General features: G+C 45.6%; 1 protein-coding gene across 1 annotated transcript in view; it reads right to left on the reverse strand.

Moving 5' to 3' along the window:
* Positions 1-23,327, reverse strand: part of LOC130112896 (alpha-1,6-mannosylglycoprotein 6-beta-N-acetylglucosaminyltransferase B-like) — a 271,529-nt gene that overhangs the window by 109,675 nt on the left and 138,527 nt on the right. The window contains exon 8 of the mRNA XM_056280419.1: positions 18,141-18,310. Within this exon, the coding sequence (XP_056136394.1) occupies positions 18,141-18,310 (170 nt within the window). The remainder of the gene's footprint in view (positions 1-18,140; positions 18,311-23,327) is intronic.

Below are 23,327 nucleotides of genomic sequence, written 5' to 3' on the forward strand. Positions count from 1 at the left end.
CACACACACACACACACACACACACACACACACACACACACACACACACACACACACACACACACACAAGCACTCTTCATCCCTCCGTCTATCACACTAAAACACAGACACACTCCACACAGACAGTCACAGACACCAACACACACTCGGCAGGTTGCAAATGTGGAGACACAACAGCACCACTGGGAAAGACTGTAGAAGTGGCCGTACAGAATGGCCCGCGGCTGGTTCTGCTACAGCTGTCCTCTCTCTTCAAACCAGCCGACAGAAAGCCACCACCAGAGACCAGACTAAACGCTGTTAATATCGACGGCCCTGTGTACAGGACATAAAAGCCATGTGTTCCTTACAGGCAGACTTGACCTTGGCAGACAAGGGCAGCGAGGTTTGGATGCTGACATTCGTGTCAGAAAGCATGTGAAGCCAGAAGAGATAGGAGGGCAGAACAGCGGGGGTAGATGAGCATTGTGCAGAGCAGCCCGCCAAAGCGTTAAACTTTAATCAAGGAGAATGCGGGGCTAGCTTAACCTTCCAGTGGGGAAGGAATGCAAGCAACCACCAGGATTCAACCCTGGGACAAAGAAATGAAGATCTCAGAGGTGTTACAGAGACTCCTGCTGGGACGTTAACTGTAAGCTAGTTATCTAAGTGGACGGGCGAGAGGAAGCGATGGAGAGATGTGCAGCAGCTCAAACTGGTTTTGGGTGCAAAGACACTTTGACAGTATCATCGAGCTTCACAGACGCAAACATGAACCTGGCTTCTACTGAAACTCCCCGACACCAAGTCACACGTTTAGCTGCACCATCTGTGTGTGTGTGTGTATGTGTGTGTGTTTGAGAGAGAGAGAGAGAGAGAGAGAGAGAGAGAGAGAGAGAGAGAGAGAGAGAGAGAGAGAGAGAGAGAGAGAGAGATATGTGACAGGAATTGGACAGTGATGCTTTGGCAGCACAAGTCACAGTAAATCAAATGCTGCTCACACATGACCTTCCTTGGGAAAGCCACAGATATAGAAAGGGAGGGATGGAGAGAGGGCAAGAGAGCATTTGTATGCCCGACCACTTTTTTATATTCCTTATGTGCATGTTTTGGTTTGTGTGGATCTACAGTTTTCTTTTTTTTTTTAAATCACGTGGTCACAGTCTCACATGGTATGCATACGTGCGTGTGTGTGTGTGTGTGTGTGTGTGTAAATGTGTTTTTGTGCATCTCAACAGCATTGTGTGTGGATGAGAGGGGTAAGTAGGTGTTTTAAGTGCATAGATGGAGATTCTAAATCCCTTTTTTCCCTCTTCGTGCAAAGGGAAGGTTAATAAATTGTGCATTCCTCTGTGTGGGACCCAGAGTCACGCTAAACCAATAACAACAACTTGCAACATGGTCTGCACAGGGGGCTAGATGTAAGGGGATATATATACACTACCGTTCAAAAGTTTGGGATCACATTGAAATGTCCATATTTTTGAAGGAAAAGCACTGTACTTTTCAATGAAGATAACTTTAAACTAGTCTTAACTTTAAAGAAATACACTCTATACATTGCTAATGTGGTAAATGACTATTCTAGCTGCAAATGTCTGGTTTTTGGTGCCATATCTACATAGGTGTATAGAGGCCCATTTCAAGCAACTATCACTCCAGTGTTCTAATGGTACAATGTGTTTGCTCATTGGCTCAGAAGGCTAATTGATGATTAGAAAACCCTTGTGCAATCATGTTCACACATCTGAAAACAGTTTAGCTCGTTACAGAAGCTACAAAACTGACCTTCCTTTGAGCAGATTGAGTTTCTGGAGCATCACATTTGTGGGGTCAATTAAACGCTCAAAATGGCCAGAAAAAGAGAACTTTCATCTGAAACTCGATAGTCTATTCTTGTTCTTAGAAATGAAGGCTATTCCATGCAAGAAATTGCTAAGAAATTGAAGATTTCCTACACCGGTGTGTACTACTCCCTTCAGAGGACAGCACAAACAGGCTCTAACCAGAGTAGAAAAAGAAGTGGGAGGCCGCGTTGCACAACTGAGCAAGAAGATAAGTACATTAGAGTCTCTAGTTTGAGAAACAGACGCCTCACAGGTCCCCAACTGGCATCTTCATTAAATAGTACCCGCAAAACACCAGTGTCAACATCTACAGTGAAGAGGCGGCTGCGGGATTCTGGGCTTCAGGGCAGAGTGGCAAAGAAAAAGCCATATCTGAGACTGACCAATAAAAGAAAAAGATTAAGATGGGCAAAAGAACACAGACATTGGACAGAGGAAGACTGGAAAAAAGTGTTGTGGGCGGAGGAATCCAAGTTTGAGGTGTTTGGATCACAAAGAAGAACGTTTGTGAGACGCAGAACAAATGAAAAGATGCTGGAAGAATGCCTGACGCCATCTGTTAAGCATGGTGGAGGTAATGTGATGGTCTGGGGTTGCTTTGGTGCTGGTAAGGTGGGAGATTTGTACAGGGTAAAAGGGATTCTGAATAAGGAAGGCTATCACTCCATTTTGCAACGCCATGCCATACCCAGTGGACAGCGCTTGATTGGAGCCAATTTCATCCTACAACAGGACAATGACCCTAAACACACCTCCAAATTGTGCAAGAACTATTTAGAGCAGAAGCAGGCAGCTGGTATTCTATCGGTAATGGAGTGGCCAGCGCAGTCACCAGATCTGAACCCCATTGAGCTGTTGTGGGAGCAGCTTGACCGTATGGTACGCAAGAAGTGCCCATCCAACCAATCCAACTTGTGGGAGCTGCTTCTGGAAGCGTGGGGTGCAATTTCTCCAGATTACCTCAACAAATTAACAGCTAGAATGCCAAAAGTCTGCAATGCTGTAATTGCTGCAAATGGAGGATTCTTTGACGAAAGCAAAGTTTGATGTAAAAAAAATCTTATTTCAAATACAAATCATTATTTCTAACCTTGTCAATGTCTTGACTCTATTTTCTATTCATTTCACAACATATGGTGGTGAATAAGTGTGACTTTTCATGGAAAACACAAAATTGTTTGGGTGATCCCAAACTTTTGAACGGTAGTGTATATATGAGAGAGAGACAGAGACAAAGACAGAGAGAGACGTATGCTGTGTATGTGTGTGTATGGAGAGAGGGAGAGAGACAGACAGACAGAGACGTATACTGTGTATGCAGAGAGAGAGAGAGAGAGAGAGAGAGAGAGAGAGAGAGACAGAGACAGAGACAGAGAGACAGAGACGTATACTGTGTATGTGTGTGTATGGAGAGAGAGAGAGAGAGACAGAGATGTATAATGTGTGTGTGTATGGAGGGAGAGAGAGAGAGAGAGAGAGAGATAGAGAGAGAGAGAGAGAGAGAGAGAGAGAGAGAGAGAGAGAGAGAGACGTATAATGTGTATGTGTGTGTATGGAGAGAGAGAGAGGGAGGGAGAGAGAGAGAGACGTATAATGTGTATGTGTGTGTATGGAGAGAGAGAGAGGGAGGGAGAGAGAGAGAGAGAGAGAGAGACATATAATGTGTATGTGTGTGTATGGAGAGAGAGAGAGGGAGGGAGAGAGAGAGAGAGAGAGAGAGGGAGGGAGAGAGAGAGAAGGAGAGAGAGAGAAGACTCAGCAGCTGGGCAGTAAAAAGAGACTGAAGGAGAAAGCATAAGGGGTGGGAGGGGGATGTAAAGGAACAAAAGGAACGGGAGCTGGAGAGAGGTCATATAAAGCAGGGCAGGGGTGTTGAGTAATGCGAGCGTTTGTGTCAGATTAGTGGGGCATCAAAAAGCCCCCTACGCACCACTGGGCTGTGCAGTGTGCACCCAGGGCCAGAGAGGAGGGCAGAGTTAGCTTACACACTCCATGACGGATGAAGCAAAGCGGGGGGGGGGGGGGGGCAGATAAAAACAACTGTGTTCACTGACGCATACATGCATGGTAAAGAGGAGAACAGCAAACCGCCAGTCACAGGAGAACTAGTAGAGACAATTAAAAGGCAAGGTTTCCAGGCAGATTTCCAAAAGATCCCAAGCGCACTCTGTTACCGGATAAAACCTGTTTCTGCCCATACAAGGCTTTCGTGAGTGCTATATTCAAAATATTGTAGCCTCTCCTGTATCTGTGCCAGCATGTGATTTTTTTCAAAAGAGAATATGTAGCCTGCTCCTCATGTAAGCCAATATGATGTACAATGAAAGAAAAAGTTCATTCATTCATTCATTCATTTATTTATCATCAGCCGCTTCTCCAGGGTCGGGGCGTGGTGGCAGCAAGCTATATAGGGCACTCCAGACGTCCCTCTCCCCAGCACCAGCAATGCCCTCCAGCTCCTGCTGGGGTATCCCAAGGCGTTCCCAGGCCAGATTGGACATGTAGTCCCTCCAGCGAGTTCTGGGTCTACCCTGGGGTCTCCTCCCAGTTGGCCGTGCCCGGTAAACCTCCAAAGGAAGGCACCCAGGAGGCATCCTAATCAGATGCCCAAAGCATCTCAACTGGCTCCTTTCGACGCGAAGGAGCAGCGGCTCTACTCCAAGCTCCCTCCGGATGTCCAAGCTCCTCACCCTATTTCTAAGGCTGAGCCCAGACACCCTATGGAGGAAACAGGTTACAGAACCTCGCCCGGTAAAGGGAAACCGGGGCCCCCCCTGGAGCCAGACCTGGGAGGGGAGCTCGCCGGCAAGCATCTGGTGGCCGGGTCCTGGCCCATGGGGCCCGGTTGGGCTCAGCCCGAAAAAACAACATGGAGCCCCCACCCCATCGACCCACCACATGCAGGATGAGCATTGCGGTAAGGTGCAATGTAGACCGGACAGCAGGCAAAGGCAGGAACCGGGGCGTGCCGACTTCTGGCATCACAGATTGGTCCTCAGAATGTGGAAAGAAAATGTAAGATAGATAAATGCATGGGTTGGTAGCTTGTGATAGTGAGAGCCCATATGAAAAGTTCAAGTCCTGTTTGTCCATTAGTGATAAAGTGTTGAGTGTTTCTGTATATCTGCTGTAATGCCATTAGGAGGCGCCATGCATTCTGCTGGAAGAGCGATTTGTGAAGTCACATAGACTCCAATCATCCATTATCCAAACTACTTATGCTGCTCTCAGGGTTGTGGGGATGCTGAGGCCTGTCTCAGCAGTCATTGGGCAGCAGGTGGGGAGACACCCTGGACAGGCCGCCAGGCCATCACAGGGCCAACACACACACACACATTCATACCTAGGGACAATTTACTACGGCTGAATCACCTGACCTACATGCCTTTGGACTGTGGGAGGAAACCGGAGCACCCAGAGGAAACCTACACAGACATGGGGAGAACATGCAAACTCCACACAGAGGACGACCCGGGAAAACCCCCAAGGTTGGACGACCCCGGGGCTTGAACCCAGGACCTTCTTGCTGTGAGGCAACTGCACTAACCACTGCACCACCGTGCTGCCTCACATAGACTCAATGCTGAGAAACTCCACCGGTGTCACTCTTCAATACAGAAAAGACAAAACACGTAAAGTCCAAATCATCTTCCACAGACCAGATTGTGGAAAGTGACTGGGAAGGCAGCCAGTATGAATCAGATTACCAGTGTCCTTCAAAAAACACTTGATGTAGGGGCGTCCGGGTAGCGTAGCGGTCTATTCCGTTGCCTACCAACACGGGGATCGCTAGTTCGAATCCCCGCGTTACCTCCGGCTTGGTCAGGCCTACAGACACAATTGGCCGTGTCTGCAGTTGGGAAGCTAGATGTGGGTATGTGTCCTGGTCGCTGCACTTGCACCTCCTCTGGTCGTTCGGGGCGCCTGTTCAGGGGGAATTGGGGGGAACAGCATGACCCCCCCCACGCACTACATCCCCCTGGCGAAACTCCTCAATGTCAGGTGAAAAGAAGCGGCTGGTGACTCCACATTTTTAGGAAGAGGCATGTGGTAGTCTGCAGCCCTCCCCGGCTCGGCAGAGCGGGTGGAGCAGCGACCGGGACAGCTCAGAAGAGTGGAGTAACTGGCCGGGTACAATTGAGAAAAAGAAAATTGAGAAAAAGGGGGGAAAAATCCAAAAAAGACAACAAAACACTTGATGTAATGAGCTGCCATCCCAGTGCTCCCAGCCTTACTGGCCGTGTGCTGAGCCGACATGACGTCAGAGCATTTAGACAAGACACCTTCACATATTTTAAATGGAATCCTCCATGATGAGGACAGTATAATCAAAACTGACTTTGAGAGATGGATATCTCAGTTGTCTGAGCTTTTCATTTTCATGAATCGTTAATATCCCTCCATCTTCCTAACTGAATCCATACCATGGGTTTTTCTTCGGAGACTTTGCATATAGGAGCACCGCTGATCACAGCTTTACAACTGTGTCTTATGGGGCCACGAAACTGGAGAGTCAGAAGTGTTTCAACAAGTCCAATTCAACCCAGTTATCTAAACCACGTATTTGGACTAGTATGGGTCCAAAGCTCAGTACAGTCTGCCAAAATGGTTGAATTGCTCATCTGTATTGGTTATCACTGTTGTCCAAATTAGTACAGCCTGACAAAAAACAGGACGTACGAAAAATACATACTCAGTGTCTTGATGCATGCTCAATAATCCAAGTAAGAAAATCAATGAAGGCTGAATTGCACATGAAGCTGGTCAATGGTTTCGGTCGTTGTGCATCTGTCGCCATCTTGCAATGCTGTGGTTGCAAGCATTCCCTAGTCCTCTGTGAATGGTGCACATGGCCATTGAAACTCTAGTTCAGCAGTGGCTAACCATGTGCCATGGAGAGCCATCTGTATGCAGGTTTTCATTCCAACCCGACTTATACCAGGTGATTTCACTGATACATTCTTCCTCTTTGGTTGAAGGGTTGCTTGAAATCACCTGATGTGGAGCCCAGCTGGAATGAAAACCTGCACACACATGGCTCTCCATGGCACACAGTTAGCCACCCCTGCTCTAGTTAAAGGTCACACCCATATTTGCATATGAAACTGGTAATTGGTTTTGGTTGTTGTGCATCTGTCGCCATCTTGCAATGCTGTGGTTGCAAGCATTCCCTAGTCCTCTGTGAATAGTACACATGGCCATTGAAACTCTAGTTAAAGGTCACACCCATATCTGCATATGAATCTGGTCATTGGTTTCGGTTCTTAGGCAACTGTATTGTACTGTGTTGTGGGGATACCTGCAGTCAGTTTAGACTGAAGAGGTCACTTAGTAGAGTGATGAAACATATCTGTCAATAAACGTTGCATCCAGATGAACTGATTCAACCTTCTTTGACTCAGACAGTCTAACCTAATCTGTCACCAGACAGCAGTTAACCAGTCATTCTTACTTCACTTTCCGATCTTTTTTTACATTTCACATACTAATACAGCTGATTGACAGGTTATGCTATCGTGACAAATTTTGCCAAAAGACTTTCTGTAATATTCGATCATCTCTGCGTTAATCTGGCACGTCGTGCTGGGCCCCGCAGCGACAGAAACAGCCATCGTACCCCTTCCTTCTCCCCTGCCAGGAAGTTCCACAATCACGTTCACCCCTCTGATGCAGCCGGAGGTAATTCCCCCCCATAATGCCCCCATCCCCCTGCGGCAGGTGTGAACCAAGCACCAGCATCACTTTAATAGCTTGGCTTTAACGGTGATGAATATGAGAGTCGGGCAGGCTGTGAAGCTAGCTTTTCTCTACCTCCACTTCCTTCCATTTATTACTCCCTTCGTTTCTTTGAAATTGTTCACTTCTTTTGTCTGAGTTTGTTTTTACCTGGGATTCTGTTAATTTCTTGCAGATTATTTTGCTGGGGGGAGGCGGCGAGGCCTGTCTCCTCCTCTCCAGGAGACAGTAATATATCTGAGGAGCACAGCCAACCTAATTGGCACCAAATTCAGCCTCATTGCCAGCTATTCTATTAGCTTCACTGAGAGGAGTGCACACTCAGCAGAGAGCCAGAGATGCAAGAGGCTTCACTGAATATGCTCAGGTTTGTGTGTGCATGCAACATGTGTGAGTATGTATGCACGTGTGAGTTAGTAATGGATAGGGAGAGCAAGTTGCATCTGAGTGTTTATTTTTGCTGTGTGTGTGTGTGTATACTATAACTGAGAAAGCCATAGAGAGATAAAAAATATCGTTCAGTGAGCACGTGTGAATGTGTGCAGGCATATGTAAGTGTGAGTATAATTAATATGTGGTGCTCGTAAAAAATGAAACAGCGCAAACTCCAAAAAGACATTTGATTGAGAAGTATAGAGTTGATTGAGAAGTATAGAGAAGGCCAGAAGGAGTTACACCGTGTCTTTGTGGATTTAGAGAAAGCATATGACAGGGTGCCAAGAGAGGAGGTGTGGTATTGTATGAGGAAGTCGGGAGTTGCAGAGAAGTACTATGTGGGAGTGGTGCAGGATATGTATGAGGGAAGTCTGACAATGGTGAGGTGTGCGGTTGGAATGACAGATGGGTTCAAGGTGGAGGTGGGATTACATCAAGGATCGGCTCTGAGCCCTTTCTTGTTTGCAATGGTGATGGACAGGTTGACGGACGAGATCAGGCAGGAGTCTCCATGGACGATGATGTTCGTGGATGACATTGTGATCTGGAGGAAGAGTAGGGTGCAGGTTGAGGAGAGCCTGGAGAGGTGGAGGTATGCACTGGAGAGAAGAGGAATGAAAGTCAGTAGGAGCAAGACGGAATACCTATGCGTGAATGAGAGGGAGGACAGTGGAATGGTGAGGATGCAAGGAGTGGAGGTGATGAAGGCATATGAGTTTAAATACTTGGGGTCAACTGTCCAAAGTAACGGGGAGTGCAGGAGAGGCGAAGAAGAGAGTGCAGGCAGGGTGGAGTGGGTGGAGAAAAGTGTCAGGAGTGATTTGCGACAGAAGGGTACCAGCAAGAGTTAAAGGGAAGGTTTACAAGATGGTACTGAGACCAGCTATGTTATATGGTTTGGAGACAGTGGCACTGACAAAAAGACAGGAGGCGGAGCTGGAGGTGGCAGAGTTGAGGATGCTAAGATTCTCACTGGGAGTGATGAAGAAGGACAGGATTAGGAATGATTCTATTAGAGGGACCGCTCAAGTTGGATGGTTTGGAGACAAAGCAAGAGAGGCAAGATTGAGATGGCTTGGACATGTGTGGAGGAGAGATGCTGGGTATATTGGGAGGAGGATGCTGAATATGGAGCTGCCAGGGAAGAGGAAAAGAGGAAGACCAAAGAGGAGGTTTATAGATGTGGTAAGGGAGGACATGCAGGTAGCTGGTGTGACAGAGGAAGATGCAGAAGACAGGAAGAAATGGAAACGGATGATCCACTGTGGCGACCCCTAATGGGAGGAGCCGGAAGTAGTAGTAGTAGTAGATAACTCCAAAAAACAAAGACCACCAATCAAAAAATATTTAAAAACAATTCAATGTAAAAAAAAAGTGAACCAATGCTGCATACCCAACAAACAGACAACCCCCGACCCATCTCTACACACAAACACACAACCCCCGACCCATCTCTACACACAAACACACACATACACACACAGTCAGCACTTTCCTTCCATTCCTTGACGTGTTAATCAGTCCATCCATCTATTCTCACAGTGACAGCACAGTGGCTGAGATGTGTTTCTACTCAGTCACAACAGAGACAGATTAAGGAAGATTCCATCCCTGCATACCGAAGGATGAGCCCACAGTCATATCGTACTGAAGGATGAGCCCACAGTCATATCGTACTGAAGGATGAGCCCACAGTCATACCGTACTGAAGGGTGAGCCCAGTCATATCGTACTGAAGGATGAGCCCACAGTCATATCAAACAGTACAGAACAATGTGGACAGTTGCCACAGCCAATGAAACATTAAGATCGGGAAGTGATTGCAGTCTGGAGGAGGTAATTTGACTTGAGCAGAAAATCCCTCTTTGTAAATTTTGAGTGTGTGTGTGTGTGTGCGTGCGTGCTTGTGTGAGTTGGGGGTTTCCGGGATCTCTATCTGCCCATTTGTCTGCACCATTGATTGGCAATGCACAGTGTAGTATGCTACATATAACACAACATGCCCTCAGTGGCCAATTACAGTTACACACTTCCTCCACAGCCAATCACAAGCCTCGGATCTGTCACGTGGCACGCACACATAAACACAAACAGGCTCTCAATCAAACGCAAACACACAACCGTCCAGTTACGGGCATGTTATTGCAAGCACATCCACGTTCTAACTGTCTCAAACACAGACACACACACAGACACGCACACAGACATGTACACGCACACACACACTTGCTGCAGAGGTGTGTGGAGACAGACCCCAGACACTGGATTATGTTCAGTTTGTTTTCAAACCCACGCTTGCTGTGAAGCGAATTTGTGCAGTCTCTTCTGGGTTATCGTCTGTCTGTCTGTCTGTCTGTCTGTCTGTCTGTCTGTCTCTCTTTCCTCCTGTCTGTCTGGTTTTCCATTCATCCCTCTGTTTGCCTCCCTGTCTAAATTGTCAGCTTGTTTTCTTCTGGTTTTTTTTCTTTTCTATTATCATCCCTCCTCGCCGCCTAGTTATATCTCTGTTCTTCCTGCTGCGTGTCTGTACGTGCTGGAGAGACGAACTGAAAGCCTTTATAAATCCCATACTACCCCTGTCTTGTCCCGTTTGGCATGTTTGTACTGCTATTTGGAGTTGGGGGGGGGGGGGGAGTCCAGACGGATGCGAGAGGGAGAGAGAGAGAGAGATAGAGAGACCAGTCACTGAATAGACAAACAACCAAAACAACACGGGGAAGACATAACTCTCAATCCTAATTTACTGATCTATAGAGAGCGGTGTTCGATTTACACAATTAACTTCTATTCAACCAAACACTTCAGCAGAAGCATTTTGGCAACCGTCGCGACAACAATGTAAAACGTTGGCATTGAATATGGAAGAATACCTTCGACAAAGCACGCTCAGGGGTTTCGAGGGGTGGATTCATGGTTTTCTATGAGGTGCAGTTTCACAAATTGCGGATTATTCAGTGGGTTCCCCAGGGTGCTTTCTGAGCAACGCGCAAATGCTCAACTCGGTTGCCTACTCCTATCTGATGACAGGACAAAAACGGCTGATTGTAATTGTTTCTCGAAGCCGCTGAAGGATTGCATATTGTGTTTCATTTCATTGTTGTGAAAGTTACCTCTGTCTACGTGAAATGCTGATGATGGCACCGGTGAGAGCTGCAGAGATATGGGAGTATCTGCCTCTCCTATGCCTTGCACAGGAATCGACTTGAACAGCTGAAAAACTTTGGAGGTTGCCAGTGCGACATGTATGTGAAGATAATTGTCAAAACCTGGGTTTGTTTGTCGAGCAACGTCCAAGGTGAAATTCAGCACAAACATATAGCCTAGTCTGTCTATGAAGGCTGTTTGTGTTCACTCTCAAATTATTTCAGGAATCAGGAACATTTATTTCTCGTTTCATTTCATGAACTTGCTTACAGGAAATGGAATGAAAAATAGCCCCCCCCAGCCCACAGCAGTGCAACACAAAGACAAAAACACACATCCAAACTACAAGAACACATATATTAAAACTACAAAAAAATACAAAACTACAACACATATATCCAACATATATATATATATAAATATATTAAAAAAAATCACTGTCAAAGAGAGCAAATGCCAGCCAGGATGACTGTTAGAACTGCTGGTCTGCATGGGCTAGCTGTTAGCTTAGCCTTTTTGATTTGATTTTTGATTTTGATATACTTTATTAATCCCCGTGGGGAAGTTCTGCTCTGCATTTAACCCATCCTAGCTGTGTAGCTAGGAGCATTGGGTAGCTGCTGTGCAGCGCCCGGGAACCAACTCCAGTTCATCTTGCCATGCCTTGGTCAGGGGCACAGACAGGAGTATTAACCCTAACATGCATGTCTTTCTGATGGTGGGGGAAACCAGAGCACCCCTGCCCCTCTTCCATGTCCTGTCAGACCGCCCTTGGTGCTTCCTCTTTGTGTGCAGCTCTGGGCAGGGCTATGGTCCTTGGGCCCACCGGACACAGCAGACCAGGCTCCCCCAGCCGCAATCCACATGACGACAGTAAAACACTGTCAACACCAGATGAGTTCATTTGAACTCTGACCCTCGCCTTAGACCGTCATCATCACCATGTAGACCTCCTGTCAGGTATACATGTTGATGGTGGTCATGTGGCACGGGTCCTGGGCTGTTCCGGTGGCACCTAGACACTGCTTGACATCATCCTCTTCATATATTTTATAATTCCATTATAATTCCAATCCAAATTGTGTAAACACAACATCCATTGCACGTTGTCCGTCTTGGGAAAGAGATCCCTCTTCTGTTGCTCTCCCTGAGGTTCCTTCCTATTTATTCTCCCTGTTAAAGGGTTTTTGTTTTAGGGAGTTGTTCCATATCCGATATGAGGGTCTAAGGACAGGATGCTGTGTTGATGTAAAGCCCCCTGAGGCAAATTTGTAATTTGTGATATTGGGCTATGCAAATAAAACTGACTTGACTTAAGAAAACAGATCATTATTAATATTAGCAAGCCCAGATCTCACAGAAAATGGAAGCTTTTTATCTTTTACCATTCGGGTCTTTTTTCCATCCTGTCTCTCCCTTTGTGTGACTTGTGGCTGCTTAATAGACCTGGATGCCTGGGTAGCTGTATTAAATCCTTATTATGGCTTGCCGCCAGCCTCCTTGACGTCCATTTCTGACTGCAGAGGACTGATTCAAGAATAGAGGCCCATTAACAATCTTTTAGTGTTTTTTTAAACACTACACCTTACAATGAAGTAATCATTCTCAGAGCAGATGCCTCAAAATATCTGCCGCATTTTATCAGCTGAGGCATAGGTTAAAACCAAGAGCAATATACTGGATGATTCACTACGGTCGCGTCCACCTTTTCAAAGAAATGTGTTTTCTTTCCTGTTGCTGTATTTCCTGCTCGGCTGCTAAACAGGAAATCAATAGGTTTTGTTTTGTTGGTTTTCTTTTAAAATATAAATTTGTCACCCCGAAGAGAAAAACTAAATGTTGTCTCCGTTCTCGCCACGGTGTCGCAGCGTTGTGACATTCAGATGACACGACACTGGCTGCATATGCTGCTTTTAGATTAATGTCACTTCAAATGATATGGGAAGTATCATCAGAAATGAATTAGAGGGAGTCTGGGCAGCGTAGCGGTCTATTCCATTTCCCACCAACACGGGGATTGCTGGTTCGAATCCCCATGTTACATCGGCTTGGTCGGGCGTCATGGATGTATTATAGTAGAATACATCCATGTCAGAGGTCCCTACAGACACAATTGGCTGTGTCTGCGGGTAGGTGTGTGTCCTGGTCGCTGCACTTGCACCTACTCTGGTCGGTCGGGGTGCCTGTTCAGGGGGGGACTGGAGAGAATAGCGTGATCCTCCCACGCGCTACGTCCTCCTGGCAAAACTGCTCACTGTCAGGTGAAAAGAAGCGGCTGGCGACTCCACATGTATCGGAGGAGGCATGTGGTAGTCTGCAACCCTCCCCGGATCGGTACAGGGGGTGGAGCAGCAAGTGACCAGGAAAGCTGTTTGGGGGGGGGGAGACTGGAGAGAATAGTGTGATCCTCCCACGCGCTACGTCCTCCTGGCAAAACTGCTCACTGTCAGGTGAAAAGAAGCGGCTGGCGACTCCACATGTATCAGAGGAGGCATGTGGTAGTCTGCAGCCCTCCCCGGATCGGTACAGGGATTGGAGCAGCAAGTGACCAGGAAAGCTCGGAAGACTGGAGTAATTTGCTGTATACAATTGGGGAGAAAACAGGGGGACTAAAATACCCCCCAATAAAGAAATGAATTTTCAATGTAATGGTTTAATTGAGTGAACCATTTGATTCTTCTTCTGCGGGTTACAGTTCAACCTGGAGCAGTGTGCGCGACAACGTCAGCTGTAACCATCTCATCCTGGAACAGCGTGATGAAACACCGTCCTGACACGGAGGAGGAGAAACACCATCTTTCCTACATGACTGGGTGACGGCAAAATTGTGTTATCGCTTTGGTTTAACCTCAACTTTAGTTTGTCTTTGCCCTCCCTGAAAGCCAGGGACCATGGGAAATAACGTTGGAGAAAAATAAAACGGTGCAAAAAGGTAAGGTTGACTACACCTCGGGGTTCTGGCCCCATGGAAAAAGAACCACAGTGGGTTTCTTTTCTTTTTTCAACCCTGGCCTATGCTACGCCGCATTGTGTCAGTCATTATTGTTAAGTTACTTGAAATTACCTGACTAGCAAATGCTGTTTGGAAAAGGTTGTTAGTACACATATTCTCTGACAATTTCAATAACTGATAAATGAAAATTTTTTTAACCACATTTACCAAAACCTTTGAGGACCTCCGTCAGTAAGGGCCCTTAGAATCAACAGTTGTTATTCCTGCCAACTTTTTGGATGGACTGACAGTGAAAGAAGGATTCAAAGCAACATTTTATAATTACTATATTAATTTATGAAGATCTGGAGTGTGTACACAACAAATCGAGACCTCTGGCATTTCAATACAACACCTACTTCTGCTGCTATGGCCTCAGATGGTCTGGTGAGATGAACACATTTTTGTCACAATACCAACAAACAAGCTGTGATCCTTTATTCACACACAGGAAGTGATGCTCGCTGCGAGGCATGACGAAAATGAATGTGGTATTCTAGATGTTTTTTCTTCAGCAATGGGCTACATGTACGGTGGTCCAGACACCAGAATTCTCATAAAGAGCCGCAGTAAAAAAAGATAACAAGATAGATTCAACAGGGGCATCCGAGTAGCGTAGCGGTCTTTTCCGTCACCTACCAACACGGGGATCGCTGGTTCGAATCCCTGTGTTACCTCCGGCCTGGTCGGACGTCCCTACAGACACAATTGCCTGTGTCTGTGGGTGTATGTCCTTGTTGCTGCACTAGTGCCTCCTCTGGTCGGTGAGGCGCGTGTTATGGGGGGGGGGGGGGATAGCGTGATCCTCCCACGTACTACGTCCCCCTGGTGAAACTCCTCACTGTCAGGTGAAAAGAAGCGGCTGGTGACTCCACATGTATCGAAGGAGGCATGTGGTAGTCTGCAGCCCTCCCCGGATCGGCAGAGGGGGTGGAGCAGAGACCGGGATGGCTCAGAACAGTGGGGTAATTAGCCGGATACAATTGGGGAGAAAAATGGGGGGTCCCCCCCCCCATAAAAAAAATAAAAAGATTCAACAGCATCAAGTGCTAATGACTTGGCAATATTTAAAAAAAAAAAAAAAAAGATGTTGGGTGCATCCAGGTTTAGAGGAGAGGAACGTCACGGGGAGCCGCTGTCTGATCCAAGAACTCAAAGCGTGCTGGCTGTTTCAGGCAGCTCTTCAGGATGACAGAGAGCCAGTTTGTATGAATTTTCTTTCAATTCACTGTCTTTTCGTCCTTTCTAGGCTTTATCAAAGCCTGGCGTCTACAAGGAAATGCAGACAATGAGCTGATGCACCGTCCCGCTGCGTGACATAATTGGTTGAATCTATTCTTCCGCAGGCAATTCGTGGAGAAAAGTGGATGCCAATGAGAATAGAATAAATGTCACATTTACACAGAGCAAAATATCACGCTGTTTGTGGATGGTTTCATTTAGTAATATCTGTTTTAGATTATTACACTGACGTGCGAATAAGCCTCACAAAAGAATTGCATTTGATGTAAAACGGCCTTAACTTGCAAAACTTATTCTTTCCCAGCAGTCCCACTGAGGTACCCCATATGGCATTCTCAACCGTAACGCACCTTCAGCATCTGGAGTGCAAAGGTGAAGCTAGAAATCCCGGTGTAATCATAGACGGTGGTCTAAATTTTAAGAGCCACATCATCCATCTCACATGATCAGCCTTTTACCATCTTTAAAAAATTTCAAAACTAGGGGGCTTTCCATCAATACCAGAATGTGAGAAATTAATCCATGCATTTATAACAAGTAGATTAGACTACTGCAATGGACTATTCACTGGCCTCCTAAAATCAGTTGTGCATCAACTACAATTGATTCAAAATGCGGCAGCACGTGTTCTCACCGGAACTAAAAAGTATGAGCACATTACACCTGTTCTTAGATCTCTGCATTGGCTCCCCGTTAAAACTTGAGTTGATTTTAAAATTCTTTTAATTGTATACAAAGCGCTAAACGGTCTTGCACCAAACTATATAAAAGACATGTTAATTCCCTATAAACCAGCAAGAACTCTCAGGTCCAGTGGCAGTGGTCTTTTAACGATCCCTCGTGCTAGGTCTAGAGCAGGGGATGCTGCATTCTCTATTTAGTAGATGGAACGCCCTGCCTGAGGACCTGAGAGAGGCCTCCACACTGGACAACTTTAAAAGCAGGTTAAAAACCTTACGTTTTAAAACAGCCTACAGCTAAATTCATAGTGTGTGTGTGTGTTTTATTTATTTTGCAATTTTTATATATTCTGCTCTGTTGTTACTTTTAATTAATCAGTGTTTATGACACTTTTATTTATTTTACTAACTCAGTTTTAAACTCGTTTGTACTTTTATAAAATTTGCCTGTACTTTTATTCATTCATTTTTTGTGAGGGGGGAGATTTTATTGATTTCACTGTTTTACTGTGTGTAGCACTTTGTGTTACATTTGTTTGTATGAAAAGTGCTATACAAATAAAATCTGATTGATTGATTGATTCAGTATTTCCACACCACCACTCTGAGCCGACTCTGGATCTGGCTGCTGTCAGGCCACACCTGGACTTGTTAAATCAAAGGCCCCCGATTCTTCTTGACATTTCTTCTGCCCCCTCTAAGGCCATCATATGTTCAGACGGTGGCCGCAAAGACCCGAGGGTCGACACAGTACTTCATTTATGATTTGTGCGAGTTGTCACAGGCAGTGAAGAATTTAAAGTGGCCCGGTTCAGCCAGTGCTTTAAAAGAGTGAGTCGTCATATTGATCTACGCTCCATCCCTGTGCCCTCGCAACGACCAGAAAGACAAAGCATCTTGACCCAATTAAGGCTAAAGAAAGACAGACTATCCACAGAATGATCCAGAGGTCCCCAAAGGAGATTTTGAAGAAGACAATTAAAAAAAAACCCTCCAGTATAACCATAGTCATACTTCCTGCACTGCTGCGCTGTGTTAGCGATCCATCTCCATGGGGCTGACCTGGGGATGGTGGGTATCTGTGTGATATACACCGCTAGAGGAGTCGATATCGCATCAAGCAGACAGAACGGCCCTGAGCACTCTTTCTCAACAGGACAGATTTACGTCTGCCAGTAAACGTGAATGTATATGTGTGTATGTTTGTGTCAGTGAGCGTGGTGCGTATGACTGCACCAGCCCCACGGCAGTATCGGTCAGCAAAACACACGGCATGCTGACACAGAGGGGGAAAAGACATTCAACAACACTGCCGCATTGACGGGGAAATGGGGACAGGGAGGTGTCAATATGGGATCAATGAAGCGATAAATTGCTTAGCAGCACGTCCGGGCCCCCATGCCTAACCTAGACCTCCGCCGTGTAGCTGATGTAATCTGCATTCACTTGATGTAAGACGCTCTCATTAGCGACCATTCTGAGGCGGGCAGTTTGCCTCCCTTCTTGTTAAGCGATCATTTTATTTTCAGTGGGGCAAAAGTGACAGGAGCTCACAAGCAAGCTCTCTAGCGGCGGTCAAATCCACTGAATTATTCAGTGAGACACATGTCAGTCAATACTATTGGGTTTTTTTTAAGAAGAGGAAACTTTAGTTTCACAGGGGAAATGGGGGGGGGGGTCAGATTGTCTCTTTTATCAGTCAACAGTCATATTGTCAGTGGAAAAAAGTACTTTGACACATAAGCATCCAGGACTGCACGCCTATGGCAGAATTCAACCAGCAGGGGCGCTATGTTGGCAGTTTCATCACAGTAAATGCAGATATGATAACATTGCTTGGGAATGTTGAGATTTTAAGAATGATGTTTGGGATAAAACCAGATATTTCAGTTTTTAACTACAAAAAAAACAAACTTATTTTTGTGTGGAGTTGTTCTTTCAGAGACAGTAACATAGCACTTCAATTACTGAAACATTTGTGCGATATTGCTATCTTTGGGGGGGAAATTGTGAGAAGCCGTGGCTAATAAATCAGACGAGCTGGCGTTAGCGCAGTAGGTGTGTTAGCATTTAAGGATGACTCACCCTTGTAGCTCCTTGACGGACATGGAGATCTTAAGATTGTGCCCTAGAACATGGAGAGCAGTGAGGATATCCGCCCACTGGACCATCTCCCCCAGCGGACCCCCCTTCAACACCTTCGGGCTGAACACGTCTCCAGACTCCTCTGTCAAGAAGCCCACGTGGACCAGGATCTGTGACAGGGAAATGAGGCATGGCTTCAGCTTTTACACCGACAGTCTTTCATTAGGGCTCTCTGATAGAGTCCAGTTTTAGCTAACGCAGTTGTAATTGATTAGTTTATTGGATGTGTGTAACTTACAATCAAAAATAAAAAAGGCATAAAACGTTTTCATATTATCGATTGTTTAATCTTTTTTATTTTTGGACGTTTTCCCGATTTTTCTCCTCAATTGTATCTGGCCAATTACCCAACTCGTCTGAGCTGTCCCGGTCGCTGATCCACCACCTCTGCCGATCCGGGAAGGGACTATACCACATGCCTCCTGCGATACATGTGGAGTCACCAGCCACTCCTTTTCACCTGACAGTGAGGAGTTTTACCAGGGGGGCGTAGCACGTAGGAGACTCACACTATTCCCCCGAGTTTCCCCTCCCCCCGGACAGGCTCCCCAACTGAAACAGGAGGAGCTAGTGCAGCGACCAGGACACATACCCACATCTGGCTTCCCACCCGCAGACACAGCCAATTGTGTCTATAGGGACCAAGCCGGAAGTAACATGGGGATTCAAACCGATGATCCCCGTGTTGGTAGACAACGGCATAGACCACCACACCACCCGGACGCCCCCACCTATTGTTTAATTTTAATAATACAAGTTTGTTCGTCTTACGTGCAGCCCATGTACACATGCACAAACAACTTGTGTAAATAATTCATACGTCGCTTTCACAAACACATAACTCTACATTCACCAGCAGTATTAACTCAGATAAACAATGAATACCTCGCAAAAATTAATACTTACTTCTTAAACTGTCACATACGATGTGTTTGAAAGAGAGCTGCTAAACAGCTGGACCCAGTTCACCGAGAGGGACACACTGGCCTCTATTACTTTAGCTATTGCCAGAAAAGGTAGCCTGTTGGAGGTCTGTGTGTATGTGTGTGTGTGTGTGTGTGTGTGTGTGTGTGTGTCTGTGTGTGTGTCTGTGTGAGCTCATGTCGGTCATTGAGATTTTCTGTGGCTTCTGTGAGACAGTATCTTGTAGGTGGTACCGTTGATGCTTTGGTTGGATCAGAGGTGATACTTGGTCCTAAGACTTTAGGAGCCACTGTGGTAGAGAAGTGTATTAACTTACAAATACTAACTGAACTGACCTGGTGTGTGAGACGTTAGTTCTGTTTCATGGTAGATTTTACCTTTGTCAGACTCTACACAGCTAGCCACACAACATTTACGTGAGAGCAAGGCTTTTTCAGGTGACATTACATGTTAAATAATAGTGGATCGTTCATTTGTTTGGCATAGGATTTTAAAGCTAGGAAGAAAGTGTGTGTGTCACACCATGCTTTGACAGGTTTTATGGTTAGAAACAACAAAATCAGACACTTTTGTTAAAATACTGGAATGTGTTGGATGAAAACAATTCATCTGAAACCTCAATGAATAAAATGAGCCAATTCTCATCCCATGACAAAGCATCAATACAGTGTGTGGAAGGTACCCTCCAGCATCTGTGTGAGACAGGTGCAATCAGGGAGTGATAACAAAAACTACTGTATGAGACAAATTAGTAAACCAATGCCTAATTTTAACCCTAACCTTAACCACTTAACCTGTATGTCAGTAAAATGGCAATCCAGAAGATGTCCACTGTCCATTAGATTGCTATCTTTTACTTGTTGACGTCGTTCTCAACTTTCATAATTGGGCTCCACGCTGGAAATTAGTTGGCGACGAAAAAATCGTGTTAAAATCGGGCTGAAATCGTGTAGTCTGATCACGGCATTAAGATCTTGTGTTATCGTTCACTCACATGGTGTTGGAATAATTGGAAAAAATTAGTTCCCTACTTGGAAAATTCACCCGAATGCCCCCTCAAGTTGGAACAACAACTCAGAAAGTTGGCTAAAATTTTCGTACATAACTTGCCCACTTGTGACGTTAGATATGCAGAAACATGGCATTAGCCCTGTTAACAGCTCAGATAAAGTAACATTTTAGTGGTTTTAGGGAATGTGCTGGTGCAGCAACAAGTCTGAGCAATAACGTACAGCACATCTAGTGTCCAGGTCGTTTCCACACTACAACTTAAAAAGTTCATGAACACATCAATGTCAGAAGAACGACTTCCCAACTCGGGAAATGGGACCATCCAAGGAGCACTTGAATGCATTATCAATACACCATCTTTGTTGGAGAGGAAGTCCCGCCTATCCTCTCTGGTGGACCAACTGCTGACTGCAGTAAGATGCATAAGTTCCTTTCATGGTTCATATGCAGAGCTTGAGTTTGTTTTTTTGTGGAAATTGTACCAACAGCATTTATATATATATATATATATATATATATATATAGAGAGAGAGAGAGAGAGAGAGAGAGAGAGAGAGAGAGAGAGAGAGAGAGAGAGAGAGAGAGAGAGAGAGAGAGAGAGAGAGAGAGCACTTATCAAAACAAAGTTTCAAAGTGCTTTACATAGCAAGCAAAGAACATAAAAACAACAAGAAAAGCCATTAACCACATTAAAAATTAAAAGTGGCAAAACAAAATAAGAACTCGAATAAGATTAAATCAGGGAAGATGGTGCAATAAAAGTACACTTTCAGAGGCAAAGGCTTTCATGAATTTAGATTGAGCTTATTCATGAATTTAGATTGAACTGAATCATTACTGTTTAACCAGAGTCAGAGCCAGCTAATAATGAAACAGACATTTGTTTATGAAAAAAAAAACTGAGATTATCACGTCTAATATTCAAAATGCAGAGCGGAAATTTGACATTGGAGTCTAAGGAACACCCCCGTGTCTCTATACAGATGCTGAATAGTACCTTCTATTGATTCCAGGGAGTAGCCTGGAGGGGGTTATGTATTTGGTCGAGCGGGTGCACATGTGTGTGTGTATGTGTGTGTGCACGTGTGTGTGTGTGTATCCGCAGATAATCTCGCAAACTACCAGACCTATCAGCCTAAAACTTTTTGTGCAGTTGTGACTGTATGATGAAGAACCTCTCGCGGTTGTGGTGATTCAAAACCTTGTTCTCACAATCGCTGCTCCCTCTCTTCATTCATTCTCTAGCTCACTCGACCAACGCTGCTTTCTGCTGCTGCCCCATCTGAGTCAAACGTGGGCACGCGCGACTTACCAGCACGTGGAAGCACTGTGGTCTCTAATCTTAAAACAATTCTAAGTTAATGGAATCAACATTTGACACCATGGGATGGGAAAGTTTTGACAATCCCACTCACGTTCCAACAGAAAGGTATAATTTTATCATTATGGGCTTTGCAGTAGAGCTGTTCGCACATACATCTGCTTATAAGGCTTAACCATCTTAACTACCACCTCATTCTTTGACGCTTGACTGCAAAAACTTGTTTTATTTCAAACAGTCTAAAACATATATGGTGAAATTCATGATTTACTTTATGGATAGGTTACAATACAATCGCTCACACTTTGAGCCTTTGAGATGAGCCACGTGATGCTGCAACGCATATTAAGACACAGACATGCTGGAGTGTTGCTCTAACCCAGCCACTGAGGATGCACAAGCCAGTGCATCCTTAGTGCCGGTCCCAAGCCCGGACAAATGGGGAGGGTTGCGTCAGGAAGGGCATCCGGCGTAAAATCTTTGCCAAATCAAATATGCGGATCATAAATAAGACTTACATACCGGATCGGTCGAGGCCCGGGTTACCAACGACCGCCACCGGTACTGTTAACCATCAGGGTGTCGGTGGAAACTATGCTACTGTTGGGCGAAGGAGAAGGAGAGGGGGAAAGCATGTCCAGAGGCAGCTAGAGAGGAGGAAGGGTAGGCATGTGGAGGTGAGAGTTGGAACTTTGAATGTTGGCACTATGACTGGTAAAGGGAGAGAGCTGGCTGACATGATGGAAAGAAGAAAGGTAGGCATACTGTGTGTGCAAGAGACCAGGTGGAAGGGGAGTAAGGCCAGGAGTATCGGAGGTAGGTTCAAACTCTTCTACCATGGTGTGAATGGGAGGAGTAATGGGGTAGGGGTAATTCTGAAGGAAGAGTATGTCAAGAGTGTGCTGGAGGTGAAGAGAGTGTCAGACAGAGTGATGAGTATGAAGCTGGAAATTGAAGGTTTATTGCTGAATGTTATCAGCGCATATGCCCCGCAAGTTGGGTGTGAGATGGATGAAAAAGAAGAATTCTGGAGTGAGTTGGACGACATGGTGGAGAGGGTACCCACGGAGGAGAGAGTGGTGATTGGAGCGGACTTCAATGGACATGTTGGTGAAGGGAACAGAGGTGATGAGGAGGTGATGGGAAGGTATGGAGTCAAGAAGAGAAATGTGGAAGGACAGATGGTGGTAGATTTTGCGAAAAGGATGGAAATGGCTGTGGTGAATACATATTTCAAGAAGAGGGAGGAACACAGGGTGACGTACAAGAGTGGAGGAAAGTGCACACAGGTGGACTATATCTTATGTAGAAGGCGCCATCTAAAAGGGATTGGAGACTGCAAGGTGGTGACAGGGGAGAACGTGGCTAGGCAGCATCGGATGGTGGTCTGTAGGATGACTTTAGAGACCAAGAAGAGGAAGCGAGTGAAGACACAGCCGAAGATCAAATGGTGGAAGTTGAAGAAGGAAGACTGTTGTGTGGAGTTCAGGCAGGAGTTAAGACAGGCACTGGGTGGTAGTGAAGAGTTGCCAGATGGCTGGAAAACCACTGCAGAAATAGTGAGGGAGACAGCTAGGAAGGTACTTGGTGGGTCATCAGGACAGAGGAAGGAAGACAAGGAGACTTGGTGGTGGAATGAGGAAGTACAGCAAATTATACAGAGGAAAAGGTTGGCAAAAAAGAAGTGGGATAGTAAGAGAGATGAAGAAAGTAGACAGGAGTACAAGGAGATGCAGCGTAAAGCAAAGAGAGAGGTGGCAAAGGCAAAGGAAAAGGCGTATGGTGAGTTGTATGACAGATTAGACACTAAGGAAGGAGAAAAGGACTTGTACCGATTGGCTAGACAGAGGGACCAAGCTGCAAAGGATGTG

The sequence above is a fragment of the Lampris incognitus genome, chromosome 5 (assembly GCF_029633865.1).
Source record: "Lampris incognitus isolate fLamInc1 chromosome 5, fLamInc1.hap2, whole genome shotgun sequence".
NCBI lineage: Eukaryota > Metazoa > Chordata > Actinopteri > Lampriformes > Lampridae > Lampris > Lampris incognitus.